The sequence below is a fragment of the Mirounga angustirostris genome, unplaced genomic scaffold (genome assembly GCF_029215605.1).
Source record: "Mirounga angustirostris isolate CCGP_5_RB_7025 unplaced genomic scaffold, mMirAng1.0.hap1 SCAF_14, whole genome shotgun sequence".
In the NCBI taxonomy this organism is placed as follows: Eukaryota; Metazoa; Chordata; class Mammalia; order Carnivora; family Phocidae; genus Mirounga; species Mirounga angustirostris.
The window spans coordinates 72,533,303-72,558,977 of NW_026991722.1; the positions used below are offsets into that span (position 1 = coordinate 72,533,303).

Genomic DNA, 25,675 nt, shown 5'->3' on the forward strand with positions numbered 1-25,675 from the left:
CCACCCCTCCTAAGGTGGCCTGCCCCTTCTGTCACTCTGGACCTCATTGCTCTATTTGCTTCATGACACTGATGGAAATCTAGCATTTCACCTAATTATTGGCTCATTGATTGGTTCCAGTCACTAGAATGTAGGCATCTCCCCAAGGGCTGTAACCCCAATGCTTAGCACAGAGCTCAGCTCACAGTAGGTGTACTGGGTTGACTAGTGTTCCCCACAGTCCGCATCTACCCACAACCCCAGAATGCGATCTTATTTGGAAAGAGGGTCTTTGGACATCTGATGAGTTCGTGTGAGGTCATACTGGGTTAGGGCGGGTCCTAAATCCAATGGCTTATGTCCTTATAAGAAGACCACGTGAGGACACAGAGACATAGAGGGAAGAAGGTAATGTACCATTGGCCCCAGGCACTGAGATGAACCTAAAAGCCAAGGACTGCCAGCAAATGCCAGAGGCTGGAAGAGGCAAGGAGGGATCCTCCGCTAGAGCCTTTGGAGGGAGCACTGCCCTGCTGACACCTTGACTTTAGACTCTGGTCTCCGGAATGGTGAGAGAGTCAACTTCTGTTGTTTGAAGGCCCCCAGCTGTGGTCATTTGTTTGGGCAGCTCTAGGAAACAAATGTACTGTCCCTTGTCCGCAGGCCCCAGGTGGGACAGGAGCCCAAGGACTTGAGCATCACAGCCATGCTCATAACCAGTTTGGTGCATCACCATCCTGCGGGCCCGGGGGCCCTGCTAAAGTTCCTGCGGCTCTGCTTCAGCAAATGGCCCCAGGGAACCCAGACAGCAGGCACCTGCTAAACAGAGGCTGGATGCCCTCGGATTTTCCAGTGCAGCGTCCTCTAGGGAGTCCTGTCCATAGTCAACAAGCAAGCGTTGACGGAGCATCTGTACGGTGAAAGCATGTACGGGCCCTGACACTGAAGGATCCTGGCCCAGGGAGGGATTCTGGCTGGAGCGGCAGGAAGACAAACACATGGGAAGAAGGAAGCGAGGTCACAGCCGTGAAACCGTCGGAACTGAGAAGCAGAGCGGAGACCGTCAGCACTGTCGGGGTGCTGAGAAGAGGGGCCCGCGGGGCAAGTATCACAGAGGAGGTGGACCTGGAGCAGAACCGCATTGAAGGAGGGCTGGAGTGACTGCAGGTGAGCTCAGCACAGCGGGGAACCCACCGGAGGGGCCCAAGAAGCCCCACACGTAGGAATGCTCGTCATGCTCAGGAGAAAAACGGCAGGCTGACAAGTGGCTTCTCAGGGATGTCCCCCAGGGGAGCCCTGTCCTGTCTGGGGGAGCCCCTGCCCCTCAAGCTGGCCCCACACTCACCTATGGCCGTGTTGGTGGCGATCTCCTCCAGCAGGGCCTCACAGGCGGCCGACTTCTCCGCCAGCACGACCTTCTGCACAGCCAGCTTCTGGTTCAGCTCGTCCAGCTGGATGGTGGCCTCCTTCAGCTTGTCCAGCCCCCCCTCCAGACGCTTGCACTGAGCTACAGAAAGAGAGAAGCTGTGTTCGTCACAAGGGTGGGTGCTGTTCCCCACACGCCTGGGGCAAGCATTCCAGGGGTCTCACTGTGATCCGTCCCACTGGGGCTCAACCGAAAAAGTCATCTTCATGAGATGTCAGGCACCATTCAGTACCTCTACCACCATGCTGGGACCGCATCGGCCGAAATAAATGTATTTCTGAAAACAGCGTTTCACTTGGCCAACAGCCAGAGCATTTTTTCAAAAGCATTTCCCGACAGAGCATGTTGTGGCCATCAGACCCTATCTCTAGGCAGCGAAAATGCAGAGCTCCAAAGGGCATGATCCAACACTGCGGCTCTGCTTCAGCAAATGGCCCCAGGGAACCCAGAAAGCGAATAAAAATACGAGCATGCCAGGCCTCTCCCATCCAGAAGAATCGCTCTGAGAAGTAAAATCCAGAACATGCTGTACTTGGCCTCAATCCTGAGTACACCTGCGCGTGCTAATAAAGCACCTGCTTAAAGACAAGGTCAGCACTTGGATCCTCTCTCGTTCCCTACCCCATCCCCCCGTCTTACCTATGTTATACTGAGTTTTCTCATCCAGCAGTTTTGAATACGTGTTAATAAAGTCCAGGTAGTTTTTGGGGGTTACATAGTTGCTACGTCTCAATTTCTGTAGAAATTGTTTGCTGAATTCACCCACGGATTTATGGACCAAAACAACGTGCTCCACCACACTATCTGTGTTTTCCACCGGGATCATCGGATTAGTCCCTGAAAAGAATGGGAAAAATGCCTCTGAGATGATGGGAAAGAGCAGCTTCCCAAAGAGTTAAACACGGGATTCCTATATGACCCAGCAATTCCGCTCTGAGGCATGGACCCAAAAAGACCTAAAAACGTCAGGCAGACTCTTGCAGGCCAATGCTCATAGCTGCGCTGCTCACGACAGCCAAAAGCAGAAGGGACCCAGTGTCCGTCAACAGATGCCCAGATAAACAGAATGCGGTCCATCCACACGATGGAAGAAAGGAAACTCTGCCCCGTGACACAACACAGATGAAGCTCAAGAACATGCTGAGTACAAGAAGCCAGGCATGAAAGGACAAATGTTACATGATTTGACTTCGTATTAAGTCTCTAGAATAGGCAAATTCAAAGACAGAAAGTAGATGAGAGGTTACAGCGTGGGGGGTTGGGGCGGGGGGTACGGGAAGTTCGTGTTTCATGGGGACAGTTTTGGTTTTACCAGATGGAAGGAGGTCTGGAGCTGGATGGTGGTGGCGGCTCCACAAGAATGTGAATGTGCTTAATGCCGCAAGCTCGACTCCTAAAAATGGCTAAAATGGCAAATTTTATGTTATAGATGTTTTAGCACAAGAAAAAGGTGCTAGAAAAATGTTCACTAGAGAAAGGAAAAAAGCAGCTATCACTTGGTTGGTGGCTCTTCTGGGCCACGGGACCGATCCATGCTCTGGCAATTCCTCTTTCCCTGCGGGTAGAAGGTCTGTCTCCGGGGCTGGCTGTGCCACTGTCCGCGGAGGGGGCTCGGGGTTTCAGGAGGGAAACGCACCCAGTGTCCCTGCTGGATCCCTTGTGCCCAGCGCACAGTGGGCACAAAGTGGGCCTCCCTCTACATCTGTTGAAACAATCAATCATCGCTTCCAGTGCTCAGATCACATCTGTTGGACCACCTAACAGACAGCACAACATACTTAACACGGAATGTGCCTTCAACTAAAATGAAGGAAGAGAAGATTGACCAAAAGTAACCATTCAGCCGGATGCTGCGGGTTTGATCTTGAATTATACAAGGGGCCAGCACTCCACAGCCCACGGTGCAAATATCCATACTTTGGGGCACAGTTAGCCCAACGCCAGGGAATCTGTTCCAAGAAAAAAAAATTCTAAGCGAATTCGGCGTGGTGTTGTTTATGACATGGAGCCACTGGATACTGAAAGCAAACCTCAGTGCTGCTAACACACGGGAATGGCTCGCGTGCCTACGGAAGCTGAGGCACACCTGGATCGGGTGACCATGCAGGACACATGCGTCCCACCACCTGGTTTTGTAGACAGTTTGATGGGAACACAGCCACGCAGGCTCACGTACGTACTATCCGCGGCTGCCTTTGTGATTCAGTGGCAGACATGAGTAGTTGCAACCGAGCCTGCATGACCCACGAGGCCGAAAATATTTACCATCTGGTCCTTTACAGAAAAAGTCTGCTGATCCCCGAGCTATATTGTCAGTACAGAGCCATTTTCTTAGCCCCTGCATGTTGATTCAAATTATGAGTGCTCCCTGTGTAAAGGGACAAATGATTTATTTACTGAACACATATGTAGAAGGTAGAAACTATTGACAAGGCCACCCAGTGTCATTTGCCGTGAATCTGCTCAAGTTAGGTCCAGATAAAGAAAGCTTTTCCCTAAAGATGAAGCTTTTCCCTAAAGATGAAGAACTTCCTTTCTTATTTCGAAGATTAAAATTAATAACCAAGGACTTAAGTGTTTGAAACTTCTGAGCAAATTCAGCGCTGACTGATCATCAATTGGCCTACTAAAAGGTCCTTTGGGCATCCTTTGAGTCAGGGATCAGGCACACTTCTACTGTAAAGAGCTAAACAGTAAATATTCGGCCCTCGTGGGCCTTATGGTCTCTGCTATAATTCCTCAACCCTGCAGTCTGAAGTTTAAAAGCAGCCATAGACATCATGTTCGTTGACAAATGAGTCAGTGCCCCAATCACATTTTGTTTACCAAAACAAGCCATTGGCCACATTTGGCCCAAAGGCCATGATGTGTCAGTCCCTACTTCGGATGATAACTGGTCAGTTTTATCTTAAATTGTAAGTCCCCTGAAATCCCTTTATTTTTTAAAGATTTATTTATTTAGGGGCGCCTGGGTGGCTCAGATGGTTAAGCAGCTGCCTTCGGCTCAGGTCATGATCCCAGGGTCCTGGGATCGAGCCCCGCATCAGGCTCCAAGCCCGCTTCTCCCTCTGCCTCTGCCCATCTCCCTACTCATGCTCGCTCTCTATCTCTATGTCTCAAATGAATAAATAAAATCTTTAAAAAAAAAAAAAAAGATTTATTGAGAGAGAGAGAGAGAGCACACACAAGCAGGGAGATGGGGAGAGGGAGAGAGAGAATCTCAAGCAGACTCCCTACTGAGCATGGAGCCCAATGGAGGGCTCAGAGCCCAGGACCCTGAGATCATGACCTGAGCCAAAATTAAGAGTCAGACGCTGAACTGACTGAGCCACCTAGGCACCCCCAGCCCCCTGAAATCTTTAGATTAAAACACAGTATAAGCCAAAAACACACTGACAAACTTCAAAACCATTCACGGCCATGGGGGTGAATGGTGAAGGGATCTACTGGACCAAAATTCCAAGTCAGAAAAGCAATAACAAGTTATTTTGTTATACCATTAACACGGCCCCCCCATTAGCAGTCACGTACCTAAAAATGACTTAGCGACCGCGTGCAAGGCTTGAGAAGGCCAGGGCATGAACCAATCGATACCAGTGTTATTTACAAGACCTTGAGAAGAAGGAGAGACAAAAGAGATGATCAGTCTGCAACCCTAAGACGCTCGAGGACAGTGACACGCTCTTCAGCACCCAGCACATTGGTGAAAGAGCTAGACGTGTCCAAGGCTAATTCACCCAAAGCAGAGTTTCTCAACCTCAGCGTGACTGACATTGGGCCGGATGGTCCTCTGCGGCAGGACTGTCTGAGCAGCGTGGAACGTCCAGCAGCACCCTGGCCTCTATCAACTGGATGTCGGTAGCACGCTCCCTGACACACCCAATGCGACAAGCGAAAATGTCTCCAGGCATTGACAAATGTCCCTGAGAGGGGCCCAGTAAAATCACCCCCCACTTCACAACCTCTGCTCTAGAGGTCTAGGACTGCACCTTCTGCGAGGCTGGCAGGACGGTCCAAACAGAGGAGAGCAGAGAGCTCACTATGGGCCGCACACCGGGGCCTGGGAGCATTTCCTGGTGTGGGAAGACAGCGCCCAGCCCGAGAGCCTGCTGGCCATTGTGAGGGGCAGAGCGGGGCCCACATTCCAGCCCAGGGCCCAGGCCATGTTTTGCTTTGCCGGGAACGCCCTGCCGGGGGGGTGGGAGGGGGAGCGGGAATGGCTGTGCATGCTCAGCTCAGGGGCACCTGGGAAATTCCTGCACCGGGTCCTCAGGGTGTCCCCGACCGGCGACATGCCCAGGACGATGTGCAGGTTGTTTGCGCTCTTGTTCACGAAGTACTGCCACACGGACTCCTTGGCCAGGCCCGTCCCTTGCTTCAGGGCTTCTGGTCCGATCTGACTGAGGATCGTCTCCTTCTCCTCTTCTGGGAAAAGCGCCGGCACGATACCTGGAAAACAAAGACACGTTGGGTTTTTCAGCCCCGGGGTCATCATTTCTCTAGGCCCCGAAATGACAGAAGCACAGCATCCCTGGAGGAGCGGAGAATGCCAAGGCCAAGGAGCAGGGTTGGGCCCTGACTCTGAGCCCTGAGGCTCACACGCCGTGTGTCAATCCCTTTGAGCCTCAATCTCCTCATTGGCGAAATGGGAGGAATAAATGCTTCCCGCTTACCTGGGAGGGTGATCGTGAGCGTCAGAGCGGGGGTACCCAACCAGGGACAAGTGTGCCCCCTAAGAGACATTGGCAACGTCCGGAGACATGTTTCGTTGCCCCAGCTGATGGGTGTGTTGGGGCTAATGGCAGGGAGCAGGTAGAGGCCGAGGGTGCTGCCAACCAGCCTCGGAGAGGAGAGCCCAGGAGAGCCGCTGATGTCGTCAGTGAGAAACTGCTGCCGGGGGTAAGGCCTTCAGAAAATAAACAGCCTAGACCGCGTGGGGTGCTGTTAAGTGAGGCCCCCCGCAACACTCTCAGCCTTCACAGAAATACACCCCAGCCCTGCAAGGGGCTGGTTTACAGATACGGAAAATGGGGCTGACACGTCCCCGCCTGTTCACGAGCCTGAAACCCACATGTGCAAAGTCCGATGCCAACCCGAGGAAGCGTGTGCTAAATGCGCTGTGCGTAGCCCGGCCTGCAGACGCCCCGGGCGCTCAGGAGCCTCGAAGCTGCCGCCGTGGAGGAGGCTTCTCAGGGGAGGGGGACCCTGCGCCGCACAGGAGCCAAAATCGGGGAACTTGCACTAGACTGGAGGAGAATCACTTCTCCACTCTACACCTGCCTGTGGTTTGGGTGGTCTGCCCCATCAGAACCCCTGCGCCGACCGCCGAAGGGATGGGCTCAGAGGTGGGCATGTGATCCGAGCCAGCCGATCAGAGCCCTGTTGGGGACTCCGGCCGCAACATCTGGGAAAGAGAGTCTCGTTCACCCAGGCTGAGCAAAGAGCATGCAAGCCTGGAGCTCCTAGTATCCATTTGTGGGTTTTTTGTTGTTGTTGTTTTGTTTTTTAGTTACTTTGGGAAAATTCAAAAATGCGAAGACAAGAGAACAATGGTAATGCCAAGACAGGGCGGGGGAGAGACGAATTAGTGACTGATCTCTTTCGAGCCCCTGAATCCAACCATGCCCCGGGACTTTTTCAGTCTTGTGAATCAATACTGACTGCCCCATTTCTCTTTAATTTCCTGTAAGCCAATCGGAGTTGAGTTTCCATCATGTGCAACCACGGAGGCCGCTAAAGAGAGCGGCAGAGAGAGAGTGTGGCAGGCAGGACGAACAGCATGGGCAAGAAGCAGAGGCAGGACGGCACAGAAGGAGGGCAGAGGAACTCGGGCTGCAGAAATAGAAGTCAGTCTGTGGAGACCCAGAGCACCGAAAGCGTCCGAGAAAGGGAGCTGGTGATGTGCTCGGACGGCAGGGTTTGAGTTGATCAAGGTAGGGATGTGTGTGAAGAGTCGAGGTCAGACATGATGAGGGTCTGGCTCTGATGGATGGTAAAGGGGACGCGAGGGAAGGGACAGGTTTCAGAGACAAATGAGAAAGCGTGATGTGGGAGAGGCCAGGAATCAACACAGCGGTTCAGGCCTAATGAGAATTCTGGAATAATGAAGTAAATGGGAAGGTGCTGAGAGAGCCCCCTGACGACAAGAAAGCAGCCAGATTTTCACTAGGTGGGGTATTGTCTTAACTATATCTATGCCATTTCAAATTAGTACCACACATTCTTATTTAATATCTGATAGGTTCCCATACAGAACGAAGCTGACACAGCAGGCCTGGGGCTGCACTCCTTACAAAGGCCTGCGTACAGGGTTGGCCCCTGGCCGGCGTCCGGGAACTTGGACTTGGGGAGGGTTCCCACCACCGTTCATCCATCCAAGTGGCTCACCTACAAACAGTGTGGTCTATGCTGACCACCTGCTTCCCCTCTGGAAATCTGGAATCTTGGTCATGCCAGGCAGCAGGTGCCTACATGACCAGCCCCCAGTGAACCCCCTGGGTGCTGAATCCCTAATGGGCTTCCCTGGGAGACGACCCTTCACATGGGGTGTCACAATCAGAGGGAAAGGACTTAAACGTGTCCTGTGTGACTGCCCTGCAAGAGGGTTCTGGAAGCCTGTGCCTGTTTCCCCAGACATCCCCCCCGTGTACCTCTTCCCCTTTGCTGATGATGCTTCACGTCCTTCTGCTGTAATTAGATCATAGCCGTGTAGTCTGCAAGAAATACAGGAACTCGCTCCAGGTTCTCCTCCTACCATCTCAGCCTCTGGCTCACTCCGCCTCTTCTCCCTGAACCCAGTCCTGGGCTCACCTGATTTCTCGAACTCTCCCCCCAGATGCTTCCATCCATCCCCAAGGCTTGGGGAACCACACGCCAGTGATGCTAAAATTGACATCTCCGCCCTGGGCCCCTATTCTGAGAGCCAGACCCCTGTAATCCAACCACCCATCTGCCAGGGGTTGTGTTGCCCCCAAAAAGAGATGTTGAAGTCCCCAAGACCTCAAAATGTGACCTCACTTGGAAACAGGGTCTTTTCAGAAGTCATCAAGTTAAAATGAGGTCATTGAGGTAGGTCTTAAGCCAATACAACTGGTGTCCTTATTATAAGAAGGGGAAATGTGGATGCAGAGACAGACATGCACACACAGGGAGAGCGGGAAGGCAAAACCCGGGCGAGGCGTCACAAGCCAAGGAATCACAGAGACCAGCAGAAGCTGGAGAGAGGCCTGGGACAGTCTCCCCCAGAGTCCCAGAAGGAACCACCCCTGCCGACACCATGGTGTGGGACCTCCAGACTGTGAGACAACAAATGTTAGTGGTTTTAGATTTTTTTTTAAGTGATCTCTACCCCTAACATGGGACTCGAACTCACAACCCTGTGATCAAGAGTTGCACGTTCCCCCGACCGAGCCCACCAGGCGCCCTAAATATCTCTGGTTTTCAACCACCCATTCCATGGTCATTTGTTACAGCAGCCCTAGCGTGCTAGCTAATACACTCTGTGATGTTCTGTTTGGATTTCTTGTAAGTGTAACACACTCCACACATCCTGAGCGGCACAAGCCCCCAGCTGGTCTTCCCCCTCCTAGCAATGGGACCACTCATCACTCGCTCCGGCCAGAAACTGGGAGCCTCCTGGGTGCGCTCTCCCTTACTTGCCCTCATCCGATCTGTACAAGTCCTGTTGGCTCCACCTCCAAACTAGCTCGTGAATCCACCCACTTCTTTTTTTTTTTTTTTAAAGACTTTATTTATTTATTTGAGAGAGAGAATGAGATAGAGAGAGCATGAGAGTGGGGGAGGGTCAGGGGGAGAAGCAGACTCTCTGCTGAGCAGGGAGCCTGATGCGGGACTCGATCCCGGGACTCCAGGATCATGACCTGAGCCGAAGGCAGCCGCTTAACCAACTGAGCCACCCAGGCGCCCTGAATCCACCCACTTCTCTCCATTCCCACCGCCCCCAGCCCCCGCCCAGCACCGTCCAGACCCAGGTCACCGGCCACCCTCTCCCGTTCTCACCTCCCTCTTGCCTAGACCCCACGGGGCAGGGACCCGTGAAAACATAAGCCTAGGCCACATCATTGCCCAGACAGTGACCTCTAATCTGCTCTATGTGACCCACCAGGTGTGCGCCGAGTGGCCCCTCCACCTGCCCTTGTAACCAGCCAGCACGTCCCTCGCGGGAGCAGCCACCCAGCACCTGACGTCAGCATGTTGTTGATGAGCTCCAGGAAGCCCTCCTCGGCCACGTGGGCGTCCGTGAACAGGAAGATCATCATTTTGTTCTCGATCCCGAGTTTGAGGTAAAGGTTCTTCAGGTCTTCCCGGAAGTTGTTCTCAGAATAGCCTCGGGTCAGAAGGATCTCAAATACCTGCCGACAAAGAGCACAGCAGCGGTGAGACCACCGGCCAACGGCGGGGGGGAGAGGGGCAGGCTGTGCAGCCGTCTCGGGGACACGAGTGACAGCGAAAGCAGACGCCCCGGGCCATCTTCACAAATGCTGCTGAGTGGGAAACGCAGGACAAAGGAAACTCGGACATCCCTTTGCGTCAGACGAGCGGTGACAGATATATGCTGTGTGTGCACACACGTGTAGGCGTGACAGTGTGTGCGGGGGACACAGGTCTGTGCAGGTGGGATCACGTGAGTACGGCCGAGAAAAGGACACCTTCGGTCATTAAACGAATCGTTTGAGTCACAGGGCAGGGGGACAGCCGGGAACGGGGACGGGGTGGGGGGCAGGAAGCAGAGGATGGGCCAAGCCACGAAGGACAAGGGAAAACGAAACGTACACACACACAAGCACAACCATAACGTGTGGGCACAGTCTCGTTCAGAGTTCATCGAAAATGAGAGAGATCGTGGGAAGATGTGTAGGGCAACTAAGGAAGAAGCCATTTCAAATTCTTAAATTTAAAAATCTTACTACACACAAAATAGACATAAATGTAAACGAGGACACAAATTTCAGTCACCTCTTTTCCCTTCATTTCCCTTGGCCCCGGGGGCATACACGTGTTAACTGCAAGCAGCCCACTGTCAGCTCCGAAACAGCTCAGAAGACTTACAGGAACTCGAATGTCCCCAGGACCTAGCCTCCCCTTGACCCCAATTCACACCCACGCACGGGGGCACACGCACCCTCTGTTCCACTCACGTGTCCTTGCACAGCACTCGGTGCACTTCCACACTTACACTCACGTGGTCGCACAGACCTTCACATTGTCTCTCTCTCTCTCTCTCTCTCTCTCTCTCTCTCTCTCACACACACACACACACACACACACACACACACACACACGCTCAAGGCAACACGGATGACGTTCAGCCAAATATTTGGTCTCCGGTTCCATCTGACACCTGCAGACCCTATCCATCCTCCCCGGGTGCAGCTTCTCTGCTTCCCCACCACAGTTCCTAACTCCACTTGGCATGAACCGCTCGCTGGGATCCTGCCCACCACCCCCCAGCCTCCCCTCCACTTCCCGGGCAGGGCACAGCGACAGCCCAGCTCGCCTTCATCCTCCTCCTCGGTCCCTCGGGCACCCTCTCTCTGCCATTCCCCGAGGCCAAGACGCACAACCACTACCTCAGAGGAAAGTTATGTCTGATTTACCCAGACCCATCAACAGAAAAAAATCAACTTGTCTAGAAAAAGGTACAATTATAAAACAATGACATTTTGGTCACATTTTTTTTTAAGATCTATTTATTTGAGAGAGAGAAAAAAAGCAAGCAAGGGGAGAGGGAGAGAATCCCAAGCAGACACCCCGCTGAGCACAGAGCATACATGGGCTCGATCCCACGACCCTGAGATCACCACCTGAGCCGAGACCAAGAGTCAGCTGCTCAACCGACTGAGTCACCCAGGCGCCCCTTGCTCACACATTGTATCAGATTTTAAAGATAAATCAACCAAATTTGTTTTTTCACTTTTCTAGAAATGTTTTAAACAAAAGGTCAATATTTGTGAAATACTGCAAGCTAGATTCATTCAACTAACCCTGACTGCTCTTCTATATAAAGAGTTCTCACAAATCAGTAAGTGCATAAAAAGGCAGCTCACAAAAGAGAAAAGACAAATATCCAATGAGCATATAAAAAGATATTCAGATTTCACTATGAATTTGAAGAAAGAAATGCTTATTTAAACTATACTATATTTCACCTATAATATTGGCAAATATCAGAATGACAGTATCCAGCGGTGGCAAGAACAGGGGAAAATGGATATTACCAGTAGCATAAATCAGGATAATCCTTTGTTGTGGCTGCTATTGGTTGTTAAGGCATTTAAATGAACAAACCAAGCAAGATGAAGGACATAATGCCACTGTCCTCATCACCCATATTTAACCTTTGCTTAAAAAAAAACCCACATCCGGGCGCCTGGGTGGCTCAGTTGGTTAAGCGACTGCCTTCGGCTCAGGTCATGATCCTGGAGTCCCGGGATCGAGTCCCGCATCGGGCTCCCTGCTCGGCAGGGAGTCTGCTTCTCCCTCTGCCCCTCCCCCTCTCATGCTCTATCTCATTCTCTCTCTCAAATAAATAAATAAAATCTTTAAAAAAAAAAACCCACATTGTCATGCATGGGTCTTGGCAATGACTCTTTAGATATGACACTAAAGCATAAGCAACGAAATCAAAAATAAACAAGTGATTTGTAGAGATGACTCTTCTCCAAAATTCAGCCTCCCTGCATGTTACACATCTCCACTTGGAGAGGCCCCCGGGAGTGAACTGCCAGTGGGCATGGCGGGAGCTCACTGGAAGATTCTGAGAATGGTGTGGAGAAACAGGAACCCCAACGCAGTGCTGGTGGGACTGGAGAATGGTACGGTCGCTTTGGAAAACAATCTGGCAGTTTCTCAAGTGATTAAACATGAAACTGCCATATGGCCCGGCAATTCCACCGCTAGGTATCTACCCAAGAGACACAAAAACACATGTTGACACACAGACTTGTATGTGAATGTTCAGAGCAGCGCCGTTCACAGCGGCCAAAGGGTGGAAACAACCCACATGGCCATTAACGGGTGAAGGGGTAAACAGAATGTGGTCAATCCAGACAACAGAACACGATTCAGCCATAAAGAGGAATGAAGTACTGATCCGTGGAGGGAGCTTGAAAACATTACTACGCTAAGTGAGAGAAGCTATCACAAAAGACCACATCCTCTATGATTCTATTCACAGGAGAGTCCAGGACAGGGAAGTCCACAGAGACAGAAAGTAGATTAGTGTTTTTTTTTAGGGCTGGGTGAAGGGCAGAAAGCTAAGGGGCATGGGATGTCTTTTGGAGGTGACAAAAATGTCCTCAAATACACTACAGTGATGGTTGTGTGGATCTGTGAATATACTGGAAAGCCCTGAATTGCACATGGGTGAATTGTATGACCAGTGAATTATATCTCAATAAAGCTATTGCTTTGGGGGTTTTTTTTCGTTTTTTTTTTTTTAAAGAGATTCTAAGAATGGCCCAGAACTGTGTGGGCTGGTCGTGCAGATACAACGGCCAGGAAGCAAGTTGCTGACCCGAATGCTGGGTCCACGGAGGTTTGGGCCAATCCCTCCTCCACATGAATACACACCACAAACCACAAGACTTGCTCATGTTTGACTCTCAAATTTGATTTGACATAGTCTCCACTCCAAAGATAATACAAAAGTTAGATTCTTTGGACATTCAGTTAAAATAATAACAAGAAAAAAAAAGCAACTCTACACTCCATGAAAACATCATGTTATGATCTGTTATAGATTATTCCAATATTTGCATGAACTACCAATGGCTGAAATTGGTTTAACAAACTTATTTCTGGGAGGGGAGGTTGACTCACCTCGCAGCCGGCTGTGAAGGCGGCCAGCCTGGCAAGAGACTGCTTCCCAGAGCCTCCAACCCCGACCAGCAGGGCGTGGCCACGGTCCATCCGGATGATGCGATGCACACGGGTTAGGTGCTCCAGAGCATCATCAAAGAGAACTAAGTTCATTTTGGTGTTGCTTTCATTATACTCCTCAAGAATTTCCTGAATTAAAAAAAAAAATTGAAAAGGATCACTGGATTTTAAGAGACAGACTATTTCCTTTTGTCCAGGGGGAATTAAGAACAGAGGATTGGTTTTCTTTTCAATAATCTATAGTGGTTGAAATAATGAAATCATCTGGGTTTATGGGACTAAATCTAGTGTTGACAGCTAAGGTTTTGATCTGCTGGTTTGTGATCAGCCAGCAGTGAGCCAAAGCTCATTACAGGGCTCAAGTCATGAGTTAAAATGAAAATGAGTATCAGAGAGTCAGCTGAGTAGTTCCCAAACCTGGCTGTGCATTTGAACCCCGGGACCTTTCATGGGCTTGAAGAAGGGAAATTCAGAAGGGCGAGGCCAGGGGCCCGTGCATTTAACACATTCCTCAGGTCATTCCGTGCACCGCCGGACGTGGTGATCACCGGACTGGACACGAGCCTACATTCTGAACCTTGAGACAGCGTCATGGGTATTCTTCTCAGCTCTGCCTCCTGAGTACCCGTGCAGTGCTTGGTTCCCCTGAGAAGCGCTCCCAGGAAACGTGAGCGCATGGAGAAGATCACCCCCATCCACACCTGAAACAAAGCCTTGGCTGCCTCATAATCCTGGATGTCTTCATAAATGCGTGTTTCCTCTTCCTGCAAGGCCATCCGGAAGTCTCCAAACAGGATGGGATCCCGCATCACCACCTCCACATCATCGTTAAAATGTTCCATAACTAAGTCTCTTATGTGGTCTTGCACCTTTCGACAGAAAACCACTTAAGGACCCAGACTCAACAACATAGATGTGCTAAAACTTGTCAGAAAAAGAACATACGCTAAGATTATCTGAGGTAATTCCTTTTTTCCAGTTGCTACAAGGTACTTAATAACCCACCCTCCTTTATCCGTCAACTTCTGTTGTTAGTATATTTTTCTCCATTGGTGAACTATATAAAAAAAAATACATGGTGGGAGAGGGGGGTTACTACACTTGTTTATTTCACCCAGAGTTGAATTTGCTGGTCTATTTTGAGGTACTGACCAGTTGCTTGTCTGTTTCATTGATTAATCGGTCGTGGAAGACCCTCAGACACTCGTTTCTCCAGACTCTCACCATCTGGGTCACTGTCTGGAACCTACATGATGGAAGGGGCAAAATCAGTCTCGAAGTCATCTAGAGAGAGAGGCGCCACATGCCACTATTTTCAGATGGATACACAGGGCACAGAAAAGGACAACTTCTCTATAGTCCTTTTCTCCCCCTGGTCTCACATTAATGAAATTTAAAGGAAACTAACAAATTAAGTGTAAAGACCATAAAATCACCATCTACAATTTATCCTCTGGTCAGGAAGAAAAAGAACATTATCTGTAAATGACATAAGTGACATAAAATGTATACCTGACCCGGCTCCTATTTGCTGGGATATATGGATTTAAAATCAGCATCAAGGCCACTGGCCGCTTAAGAACCAGCTCCATCTGGCCCCAGTTCCAGAATTTTCTCTGGTTTCTGACAAAGAGCCCTCACCCCCTGCTATATACCTGGAGCTGTCTTCTCCTGAACTATCATTCCAAACCCTTCAAGGGTACCTGAGAATAAGTTTGGGTACGTGGAAAGCCCTCAACTAACTCACTTTTCAAAATTTTGTGGACTCAACGTGAATCCACAAAATCGGACTATGCTTGCAAATCCGCATAAAGTATACATTAACATAAATACACAAGTCTAGCTTTAACAAGAAAATGTCTATACCCAGACTTAAATCCTTTCTGTCCCCTGTGCTTCCTTCTCCCAAAGACACACATAATGTAACCAATTAGCAACTGCAAACAATTCAGTGCCTGAGCAAAAGGCAATTTTAGAACTAGGAACAAATGATCAGTAGAGCAGTCCCACGGAAGGGCTAAATCCACTTGTCCACGTGTCCACACATCTGCCTTTCTTGATTCCACCTGTCTTTAAGTCAAGGGCTTATAAGTCATCAGGCCCTAACCATGCATTTAACTCTTCTCTTAACAAACAAAAAGTGGGTGAATAAGGGATACATTGATTCATCAAGTTCATTGACAAGTCCTCTGTCATAAAAAAGTAAGAAAAAGCATCATCATACCAATGGGCCACATGTTAGTGAGACAAAACAAACTCACCGCTCTGGATTCGTGAGGACAAAACCATTAAAAACTCTCGAGAGATCCCGAAGATTAAAGATGTAATGGAACTTAGATGGAGTGGGAGGCAGGTCCTGAACAATGGTTTTGTAAAGCGCCAATGTGCAGAAAGTCAGCTTGTCACTCACAGCCATGATGCTTTCATGAAACACCTAAAAAAATGAAGTGTCTATCAATGGATGAATGGATAAGCCAATGTGGTCTATCCATACAGCAGCATATTATTTGGCCATATCAAGGAGCAAAGTATTAACACATAAACTACCACACGGATGAACCTTGAAAACATAAGGCTAATGAAAGAGGCCAGTCACAGAAGACCACATAGTATATGATTTCGTTTATATGAAATGTCCAGAAGAGGGAAATCCACAGAGACAGAATGCAGATTAGCAATTGCCAGGGGCTGAAGGATGAGATAGTGTGACCGCTTTTGGGGTGACAAAGATATTTTGGAATTAGATAGTGGTGATGGTTGTACAACATTGTGAATGTACTCAATACCAATAAACTGCATACTTTATTTTTAAATATTTTATTTATTTATTTGACAGAGAAAGACACACAGAGAGAGGGAACACAAGCAGGGGGAGTGGGAAAGGGAGAAGCAGGCTTCCTGCCGAGCAGGGAGCCCAATGTGGGGCTCGATCCCAAGACCCTGAGATCATGATCTGAGCCGAAGGCAGACGCTTAATGACTGAGCCACCCAGGCGCCCCAAACTGTGTACTTTAAAATGGTTAAAATAACTAATTCTACACCATGTGAATTTTACCATAATTTTTAAAGAGGAGATATGTAGGGGCGCCTCCGTGGCTCAGTTGGTTGAGCATCTGACTCAATTTCGGCTCAGTTCATGATCTCAGGGTCGTGAAATCAAGCCCTGCGTCAGACTCTGCACTGAGCATGGAGCCTCCTTAAGATTCTCTCTCCCTCTGCCCCTCCCACCACCCCCCATTCTTCTCTCGCTCTCTTAAAAAAAAAAAAGAAAAAAATTAAAAGGTCAAAGAAACTTATCATCTGATTTGCTTTGTTTCCCTAAATTTTCACATTAACTGGCAAGTCAACATGATGTGAAACCAAAACCCAAAGCAGCCTTTGGTTTGCATTTGACTAGTGCAGACCTCCCAGTTTTGAAAGTGAATAGTTTAAGGTAAGGCGTGAACATCCCAGGTGCCCCCAGTTCCTACCGATCACACCTCACCATTCCACGCCTTTATCTTTCCTGCCCCTGAAGACTTTGTGTGCACAGACCTCACTGTAGGAGGGAAATGCCAGGACCAAAAGGTCATCGTTTAAATGAATGGGTTCCATTTTGCAGGAGGTGGTGGCCAAGTTAAATCATCATACTGAGAGCAGTAACTAGTATCTAATGAGTATCTGCTATGTCCTAGACACTGTGCCGCACATTTCACGTGCATTTTTCTCCTTTCATGCTCCCAGAAACTCAGTGACGTGGATACCATCATTATCCCCTTTCCAGATGAGAACCAGGTCTAGGAGAGCTCAAGGAACGTGCCCAGGGAGCAGAATGGGGTCTGATTCCCGGTCCTGGTCCCCTAGTTGAGTCACTGCTGCAACTCGATGTGGCACATGCAGCTCAGGGCCACATCATGACTTCTGTGGACCCAAGACACTCTTGCCTTCTGGGCCTCTTCCACCATAAAAATATATTACTTTATTTTTTACGACTGTACTGGTATAAAGATGAATATAATCCAGGCTAGACTATATTCATTTTTTTCTTCTGGTTTTGAAAGGAATCAGAACATTTTCATGGACCCCCCCAAAAGGACCGTGGGCCTCGTGCCTTCTGTGCCTAATGCCTAAGTTGACTTCTCCCCAACACAAGGCCCTCTAGTTTAGACAGCTAACTAAAAGCAAGTTACCGAGGTGTGGCCTTTCAGGATGGAGGAATAAATTAAATGCAAAGACTCCTCTGAAGGAAATGGTACATTGAAGACATTGAACAGTGAAATAAATCTCGGATCAACTTCATTGCGGCCTCCTCCAGCTTTTCCCATCGCAGCAATAAAGCCAAGGTCCCGAATGCTTTTACAGTTCAGCTCCTTCCCACGGTCATATAAGTAGCCTCTTTCCAACAGCAGCTTCAGCAAGGCGACTGGCTGTTGTGTGCCATATTCATCCACCTTGATTTAGTTTTTAAAGAAAAGAGATAACAGTAGTACCGTAAAAGAGAACTCAGGGATGCCTTTGCTGACCATCTGAACTAATTCTTGTCTCTTCTCTTACTCTCTGAGCACCGTGGTTTTCGTTCCACAGGGCTTCTCAAGGTTTGCGGCTATATATTCATTTGTAATTTTTTAAAATCCGTCTCATAAGCTCCATGAGAGCAGGGACTACTTATGTTTTGTTCATCACTGCTCAGCACCAGACCCATAAGAGGTGCTCAATAAATATATGTTAACTGGATGTATGCATGGATGGATAAAAAGGTGTATGGGTGTGTGCATGGATAGATGAACAGGTGCATGAACAGATGGATGAGTGTGTGGATAGATGAATGGATAGATAAATGGAAGGATGGATGGTTGGATGGATGGATGGATGGATCCTGGCTCTGCACACAGTCTATGTGGAAGATAGATTTTCAGAGGAAAAAAACATGCTGCAGGAATTACATAAACTTAAATTTCAGTACTAAGATAGATTCACACCACTCAGGCTCTGGCCCCAGAAACACTCTCCTCATGCATGCTGAAGTTTCTCTTCCTTGGTAAATCCAGAGGAATCCTTGGGAAGTGTCTGCCGTATGCTTCCCAAGTATGTGGGACTGAGAACAATATTATCATCTAAGCGCATTGGAAATCACTTACTCAACCACATGCTGTAAAGAGTTTGGAGGCTGCCTGCTGCTTACTTTACTCCTTTAAGAAAGCAAGGAAAGCCATCAGTAAGCAAAAGTCCCTCTGCGTAAGAAGAGCATTCCGGTAACGTTGTCTCCTGAGCTGGCTCCCCATAACCAGCACCCTGCAGGTGTTACGAAGAATGAAGACATGTGTTCTCACACTCCCAGACTCCATACACATACGCAACACAAACACAAGAACACAGCCTTGGCCACCGCTCCCTGCTCCACAACCTAAGGCTACCTTTGGCATATTCATGTCGTCCATGAACACCAGGAGGCGTTTTCCCATGGGTGGGCCATACGTGTCTTTGGTTCGTTTTTCCACATTTGCTTCCAAATTTCTTTGGATATCCATTGATGTGGTGCGGGAGGAGAAGTTGACAATTAACACAATCTGCAACAGAGAAGGATCATTCCAGAAGGTGGTCGTGTCTTCACAGTACCAGAGGGAAATGCTGGACCATGAGCTACCATCAATTTTGGAAATTCACTAGTATCTGAACTTTTTTATAACCCAACATGTGTCTGTCCTCCATTCTTTCCTTTTGGCAGGTGATACAGGGCAATAATGAGTGGCAGCACATGGGACTTGGGCACAATGGGGACTGGGTAGGGGGGGATCTTAGTTCTGCCCAGTTCTGGCTAGGGGACATCCAAAGAGAGGTTCAACCTTTTAGAGCTTCATTTTTCTCATCTGTAAGACGATTATAAAGCATCTGCTTGGACTACTTCATAGGGTGATTTAATCACAGGAAATGAAATCCACAGAGGTGTTTGCAATATGACAAAGTAGTATTCAACCATAAGTGACTAGCGTGCCTGCTGCATCTTAATAAATAGGTCTGAGAGAGCATCTTTAGAACTAGCTGCTGAGAGAAAGGTGAGGGAGGCCCCCGGATCCCTGTGTGGAGTGCACATCCTCACACACGGGACGTACCCAGGCCTCTCACTGTGCTTCTTAGAGCAGTGAGAGTTCATTGGTCAGTGGTTCTCAGACTTAATTATGCCCCGGGTCACCTGGAGGGCTTGGTGCGACGCAGCCCCAAGGGCCCCATCCTCAGAGTTTCCAATTCAATAGGTCTAGGACAGTGTAAGCAAGTTTTCAGGCAATACTCCTGGCCGAGGGACCACCCTTTGAGAACCACTGCTGTAGATCACCCTGCCCTCTAAGGGGCCCACAGGGGCAGGTGCACAGGAGCTGAACGTGGCAAAGGCGAATGTGCATCTCGTTATAATGAATGTGATCAGATGTGCCTGTTGGGCCGAGAAGCATTGGCTGCTGAATCCCAGGGGAAAGGGCATCGTGGTGGGGGTTTCTGAATGTCACTATTGTTTGCCTGACTCCACAAACGTGCAGGTCCCTCGGGCTGGAAACCTCCCGCCTGTGCCCTCCACAATGACATCCTGAGAGCTAAGTAAACCATGTTTTCATGCGCCGGTGTGTGAGTGGGCTTGAGCACTCACAGGCAGGTCGGCCCAGTCCTGCCCACATCACACGACGCCCATCGCACAGAGCCCGGCTGCCCACTCCCTGCCCCAGAGGGCCCTCTGGTTTCCTGGGAACAAGCCTAAGTAAGAGAGTCAGGGAGGAAAGCTGAAGGAAACTTTGCTCCCCTTGGAGGTTCCAGAAGGAGGTTCCAGAAATGATGAGTGAATATTAACAAAAACCTGAGTCAGAGTGGATCTGGGGCAAGTACATATGAGCTGGATATCCTGAAACTCACAAGCAGCTCCTTGGAGGAGAGAGAGTCTTTCCTCAGTTATTAAAACACTAAATAAAAATTGTTTAAAGCCAGGGCAGTTGAAATGATGAGCAGGCAGCCCACGTAGGGCAACTCTAAGTCTAGAAAGGAGAACTACCCTCCTTGTTCCTAACATTTGGTGGTGCCCTGGCACATTCTGCACTCTCGTGTTTCAGGGGTTCTCCCCCACTGACTATGAGTCTCTCCAGATCTGACTGCAAGTTGGCTGTTGCCTGCCCCTGTGGCACAGACACGGTCAGACCCTCCCACGTATAACACAGGGCTGGAGGAAGGCAAAAACCACAAAATGGTGATGAGTAATGCGACGGCCAGCCTCTAAGATGACCCCCACTCATCTTCACCTCCAGGTATTCACCTGCATAGGCCCCTCCCACACTCTATCAAGGTGATTCACCGTGATCTCTGTGTGACCCACAGAAGGTGGCAGAAGTGAAGGTAGGTGATTTCCTAGGTCATCAAAGACAGTGCAGTATCTGATTTGCCATCCGTCTTGGACACTGGCTCTGGCAGAAGCCAGCGGCCCCATCAAGAGGCCATCCAGCAGCCCTTGGAAAGGTCTACACAGTGGGGAAACTGAGGCCTGCCATCTTGGAAGAGGGCCCTCCGGCCCCCGTCAGGCCTTCACATGACTACAGCCTCGGCCAACGGCTGGCCAGTGATCTCAGCAGAGAGTCTGAGCTCAAACCACCCAGCGGAGCCACTCCGAGATTCCTGACCCACAGAAACGGTGAGATACGGAGCGTCGGTTGCACTTGCTACACGTTGGGGTTGTTTGTTACACAGCCGTAGGTAACAAATGAGTACAATGACTTACATTGATCTCTTCATTCAGATTTTTGAGGAAGTTCTGGGTAGTGGCTGTCTTGGAGGTGCCAGATTCACCGACCAAAATAACAGGCTGCTTGATCTTGACCATCTGTTCCAGCATCCACGTCATGCGTGTTGTATCCACTGTATGAACTGAGGAACATGTTAGGCATGGGAGCATCCCGGAAACGCCAGCGGATGGGCAGGTGGCAACACAGAGCTCCACGGAATCCCAAACAACCCACAAAAAGCATCAGCGAAAACCCAAGATGTGACCTTGAAAACGCACGGGTGGGTGCGATCTGCTTAGGAGAATCTCCTTACCCCAACCATTTATCTTTAATAGCTTTACGGAGATATAACCTACACACCATGAAATCCACCCACGTCAAGGGTCTAGTTTGGTGAGTTGGACACATTCCTATCACTGCCACAGCCAGATTTAGAATACCCAAATGGGTTTTTGATATCCAGTTCTGCTGGATATCAGGATATTAAAAACTCAGCGTCTCCGTGGCTTACATCAGTCACCTCTCTGCAGGGCCTGGTTTCCTGACCAACGACTTGCTCCGAAGATGAAGCCGGGTCTGGCTCAGTCCTACCCACTGGTCGTTTTTAATCCTGACCGGCTCCTGAGGAACTGGGTACGTCTCCCTCTATCAGCCACTATTACCTAAATAGCCAGAGGGGCGCATTCAAAATACAGCTCGACACAGAAACATCCACGGCACGCAACCCCGAGGTTGCACGCTGCAACCTCGCTCGTTCCTCTTTCTCTCGTCCTTCATTCCTTCCGGGGCCAGCCCGCACACTGAGTGGGCCTTGGGAGGGCCACAGAGGCCACCGGACCCGTGCTCCTGCCTCACGGAACGAGAGCCCCACGCGGTTAAACCAAGAACGGGGTTTGCTTCTCACTTACCCAGGATGTCGATGAATTTCCTCTTGGGGCTGTGCACATAGTCAGGAACTAATTGATTCCACGGTATCCATTTCTTCCGCGTGGAATCAAAATGAAAGTCATACAAGGTTGGAAGGTGACCTGCGGTAAACAGTGGCCTGATTTCACTTCAGTCCTAGACCTGGAACTTCAGAATCAGCTTTGGCACATGATAGAGTTGAGCTAATGCTCCCTGTTCCCTGGACGGCAACTTAACTGAGTATCCCAATGAACGTTCCCGTCCACTGGGCGGAGAGCCGCTGAGTCCCTTCCCTGAGAACACGAGAGAGAGGCAGACAGGCCCGGTCCCTAGGCTGCCAGGTGTTGGTGGGCCCGCGGTGGGTGGTGCTATGTTCTGCTACAGGGCAAGCCCAGGTGCACGGGCACCGCGTGAGGGCGTCTAACCAGGAAGGGGCAGCACCGGGTGCCACAGGGAGCATGGGATGCCCCGGGCCTCCCCAGAGCACAAACCTCTTTGTACCTGAACACCACTCACAGGGTGCTCTGCAAACTCAGCTCTAAGGAAATCTCCCTCGGGCACCTCCTCCCAGACAGACTTCTGGGGCCCCCGTAGGCCCCAGCAATGCCAACTCTTACAGCTAGCACTGGGGGAACCTTTCCCAAAGGAAATGCCATCCAATCTGAGACCTGAAAGGTGGGCAGTCCTGAGCTGAGAGCCCTGGGGGCCACCGGGAGGCTCTGTCAGAGGGAGAAGAGAGCATGGCTGGTGGCTGGAGGAAAAGAAAGGAGTGAGTGGGTAGTGCAAGAGGGAGCAGGCGAAGTCAAGCTAGAAGGGCCGCAGGGCTGTTGCATGAAGAACCCGGTTGACCATTCCAGATGCTGGTTCTCCACCCTGTGGGTCCTGGGGAGCCACTGACATTAGCCTCTTGGGGGAGATGTGGTCAGATCTGCATATGCAATGACCAGTAGGACTGTAGAGGGAAACACATCTGGAGGAGGTAAGGAGAGACTGGGAGATCTGTTCGTGAGGCCCCTGCCTTGCCCGGGGCACAGGTGACAGGAGCTCACGAGAGATGGCAGGGGTGGGGGTGACAGAAATGACAGGTTGTGGGGGAAAAAGTATCAAGGTCACCAGTGTGCAAGGCAGGCAGACAGGTGATTGATAGATGATGATCATAGACAGATTTCAACAGAACTGAGTTAGGGAACCAGGAGAAGGCACAGAAGGGAAGGAGACTGGCAGTCAGAAGATGTGGGCACATGGCCAGCACTCCGTGAGGACATGAAGCACAAAAGGAGGCTGGAGGACTGAACCCCAATGTGAGGAAGGGGCGGAGGAAGGAGACGGGCAGGAGTGGCCCGCAGGGCAGAGGAAGAACATTTCAAGAGGGCAGGGCGTGGTCAGCCGCACTGGACGCTGGGGCAAGGTCAGGACAGCGAGGGCAAGAAGGCCCATGGGCTCTGGCAGAGAGGGCAGGGGGGATGCTTGCTGGAAGCACATTTCAGCTGTGGGGCGAGGAGGTGGTGGCTGTGGGTTGAGAAGCGAGAGGGATGAGAGGACAGAGCTTGCAGCCAGCCTTTGAAGGATGCATGGCCTTAAAAGGAAAGAGGCAGAGAGACGTCTCTAGAAGGAGACAGGATTAGGAAGGTGTCACCTGAGCAGGTCCAGGAGTGGCTGGGATGGGGTCAGTAGGGGAGAGACGGGAGAGATAGCTCAAGAGGAGCCCAGCGAGGAAGCGGGCCCCTGAGCAGCAGGAGGGCAAGCCCCAAAGTGCAGGGCAGCCTCTGTGGCCGGGGCCACCTCCTCCCTGAGCAGGGAGATGGGGAGCGGAACAAGTCTGGGGGAATCTGATGCCTTCCATTTTTCCTGTGGAAGCAAGAACGATCTTCTGCAGAGCGAGGGGAGAGGGTCAGGTGGTCTGGGGGGAAGAAAGGGAGGCTACCCGTGAGGACGGGAGAGTTCAAGGCCGAGACTCCATTTACGGAGGCAGCAGTCTGAATTCGTGGTTTTCTGTGTCACTCAGCCCTGGAGAAGCACAGAAGACAGATTCAGGGCTCCTCACGGGGATTTCAGAAAGGACAACAGGGCAAGGGGGCCAGGGGTTGGGACAAGAGAGGGTAATAGACCAACAGTGAAGGACGCGAAGAGAAAAGCAAGGAGCACAGGGTTGGGCTAGAGAGGGGACAAGAAGAGAGGTGGGTGGCAGTCCCCGCGAGGCCCAGATGGACAGGTATGGCTGGAGTCACGGAGGCCAATATACATAGACGATGCAGACACAGTGCCGGGTGTTTTGAGCTAGCATGAATGAGGTCAGGGGACCCATTGCTGGGGTTGAGGGCAGAAGGCATCTGGAAATGAGGTGTCCACAGGGCCACTCAGGTCCCCAAAACGAGAGCACACTAGGGCCCCCGAGTGAGGGGCTTGCTGATGACTGCCACACGAAGCCCGCGTGGCATGCAGAGTTGGGAAGCACTCACCCAAAGGAGGCTTGCCGAGCTGGGAAAGTCTGAGCAAACTGCCACCCAAGAGGGCGGGGACTTGAAAAACATCTTTAATTTGCTCAGTGGTCTCCATTAGAAAGACCTGAGACCATTTTACTCTATGCGTTCAAAAGAACACCCGAGGTAATGAGGATAGACTACGACTTGGAAAGATGTCTACGGGCCAAGTCATATTCAAATATCATCAAGAAACAGACAAAGACGGATCCTAGTGTTATGTATAGTTCTTGAAAAAGGCATGCTTTCACCAAATATAGTTCTTGGAGCATGCGCATTTTTTCACAAACCTAAAACTTTAATATGAGGATCTCCTAGGAATGACCTACCGATCCTCACTTGATCACCTTCTGTTCAAATACTTGGGAAGACAGCAGCTGAATTAAGTCGTGGAAATTTAGAGAGGCGGTTTAAAAAAAAAAAAAAAGATAAGTCCAAAGGAGAAGAAACTCAAAGTCAGGCAAAGTGTGACAAATTTTAAAAACTTAAACAAAGGGAAGGCAGCAAGTGCCTAGCCTCAGAGGAAAAAAGTTTAGTCAACATGAAAAGCCACCGGGGCTCCAGCTCATGCATCAGAACTTCTGAGGATACACCAGGGGCTCTGACCATTGCATGTTTGTCCACAGAAGCAAACGAGCTGCAAAACCCATACAGGCAAACACGTGGAAAAGCAAGGTCACTTCCTCTAAAAACCTCCCCAAAAGCATTCTGAGCAGGAAAACAGGTTGCATTCAGTTCTTACTTGGCAATTCCCCGGGATTGGCCCATTCTCCTTCCGTATCGGCAGAAGGCAAAGAAGCAAGTCGTTTAATACATTCATCAAATTTAATCCTTCCATCCTCGAGCAGAGAAGCGCCCAGAGAACAGTACAGAGCCTCTAAGAAATAGCACTCCAGAAGGTCGGGGTCCTCTATTTCTCCTTCTAGTAGTGCATCCAACATCTTGGTTAACTGGGTTACCTAGTGCACAGGAAAATCCCCGATCAGCCCATATATTGTACTCCCCCCACCCCAGGGTCAGTTCTGGTCCTAAATCCTGGGATCCCAGGTCCCAGAGTGATGGGAACTTATGACCCACCATATTGGTTCAATCAGATGGAGCCTGGCATCTTGTCCTGCACAGGGTCCCTGAAGGAAGAGCTGTGTCTTCCTTGTCAGTAACCTGCAATGTTACAGTTCACCCCCCTAGCATCTCTGCTTCCCCTGGACCGTGGGTCCACCTTTAGGGAAGAATTTCTCTTTGCTAACAGA

The 25,675-nt window shown here is 50.1% G+C and overlaps 1 protein-coding gene across 1 annotated transcript in view; it reads right to left on the reverse strand.

The window, feature by feature from the left end:
- The window catches only part of DNAH10 (dynein axonemal heavy chain 10), a 132,177-nt gene that overhangs the window by 25,315 nt on the left and 81,187 nt on the right, over positions 1-25,675 (reverse strand). Inside the window, exons 43-56 of the mRNA XM_064578247.1 lie at positions 25,168-25,384; positions 21,948-22,067; positions 21,036-21,181; positions 18,700-18,852; positions 17,476-17,736; positions 15,568-15,740; positions 14,459-14,552; positions 14,008-14,175; positions 13,247-13,435; positions 9,606-9,777; positions 5,651-5,854; positions 4,937-5,017; positions 2,045-2,242; positions 1,325-1,486 (exon numbers count right to left, since the gene is read on the reverse strand). Coding sequence (XP_064434317.1) covers positions 1,325-1,486; positions 2,045-2,242; positions 4,937-5,017; positions 5,651-5,854; positions 9,606-9,777; positions 13,247-13,435; positions 14,008-14,175; positions 14,459-14,552; positions 15,568-15,740; positions 17,476-17,736; positions 18,700-18,852; positions 21,036-21,181; positions 21,948-22,067; positions 25,168-25,384 — 2,338 coding nt within the window. The remainder of the gene's footprint in view (positions 1-1,324; positions 1,487-2,044; positions 2,243-4,936; positions 5,018-5,650; positions 5,855-9,605; positions 9,778-13,246; positions 13,436-14,007; positions 14,176-14,458; positions 14,553-15,567; positions 15,741-17,475; positions 17,737-18,699; positions 18,853-21,035; positions 21,182-21,947; positions 22,068-25,167; positions 25,385-25,675) is intronic.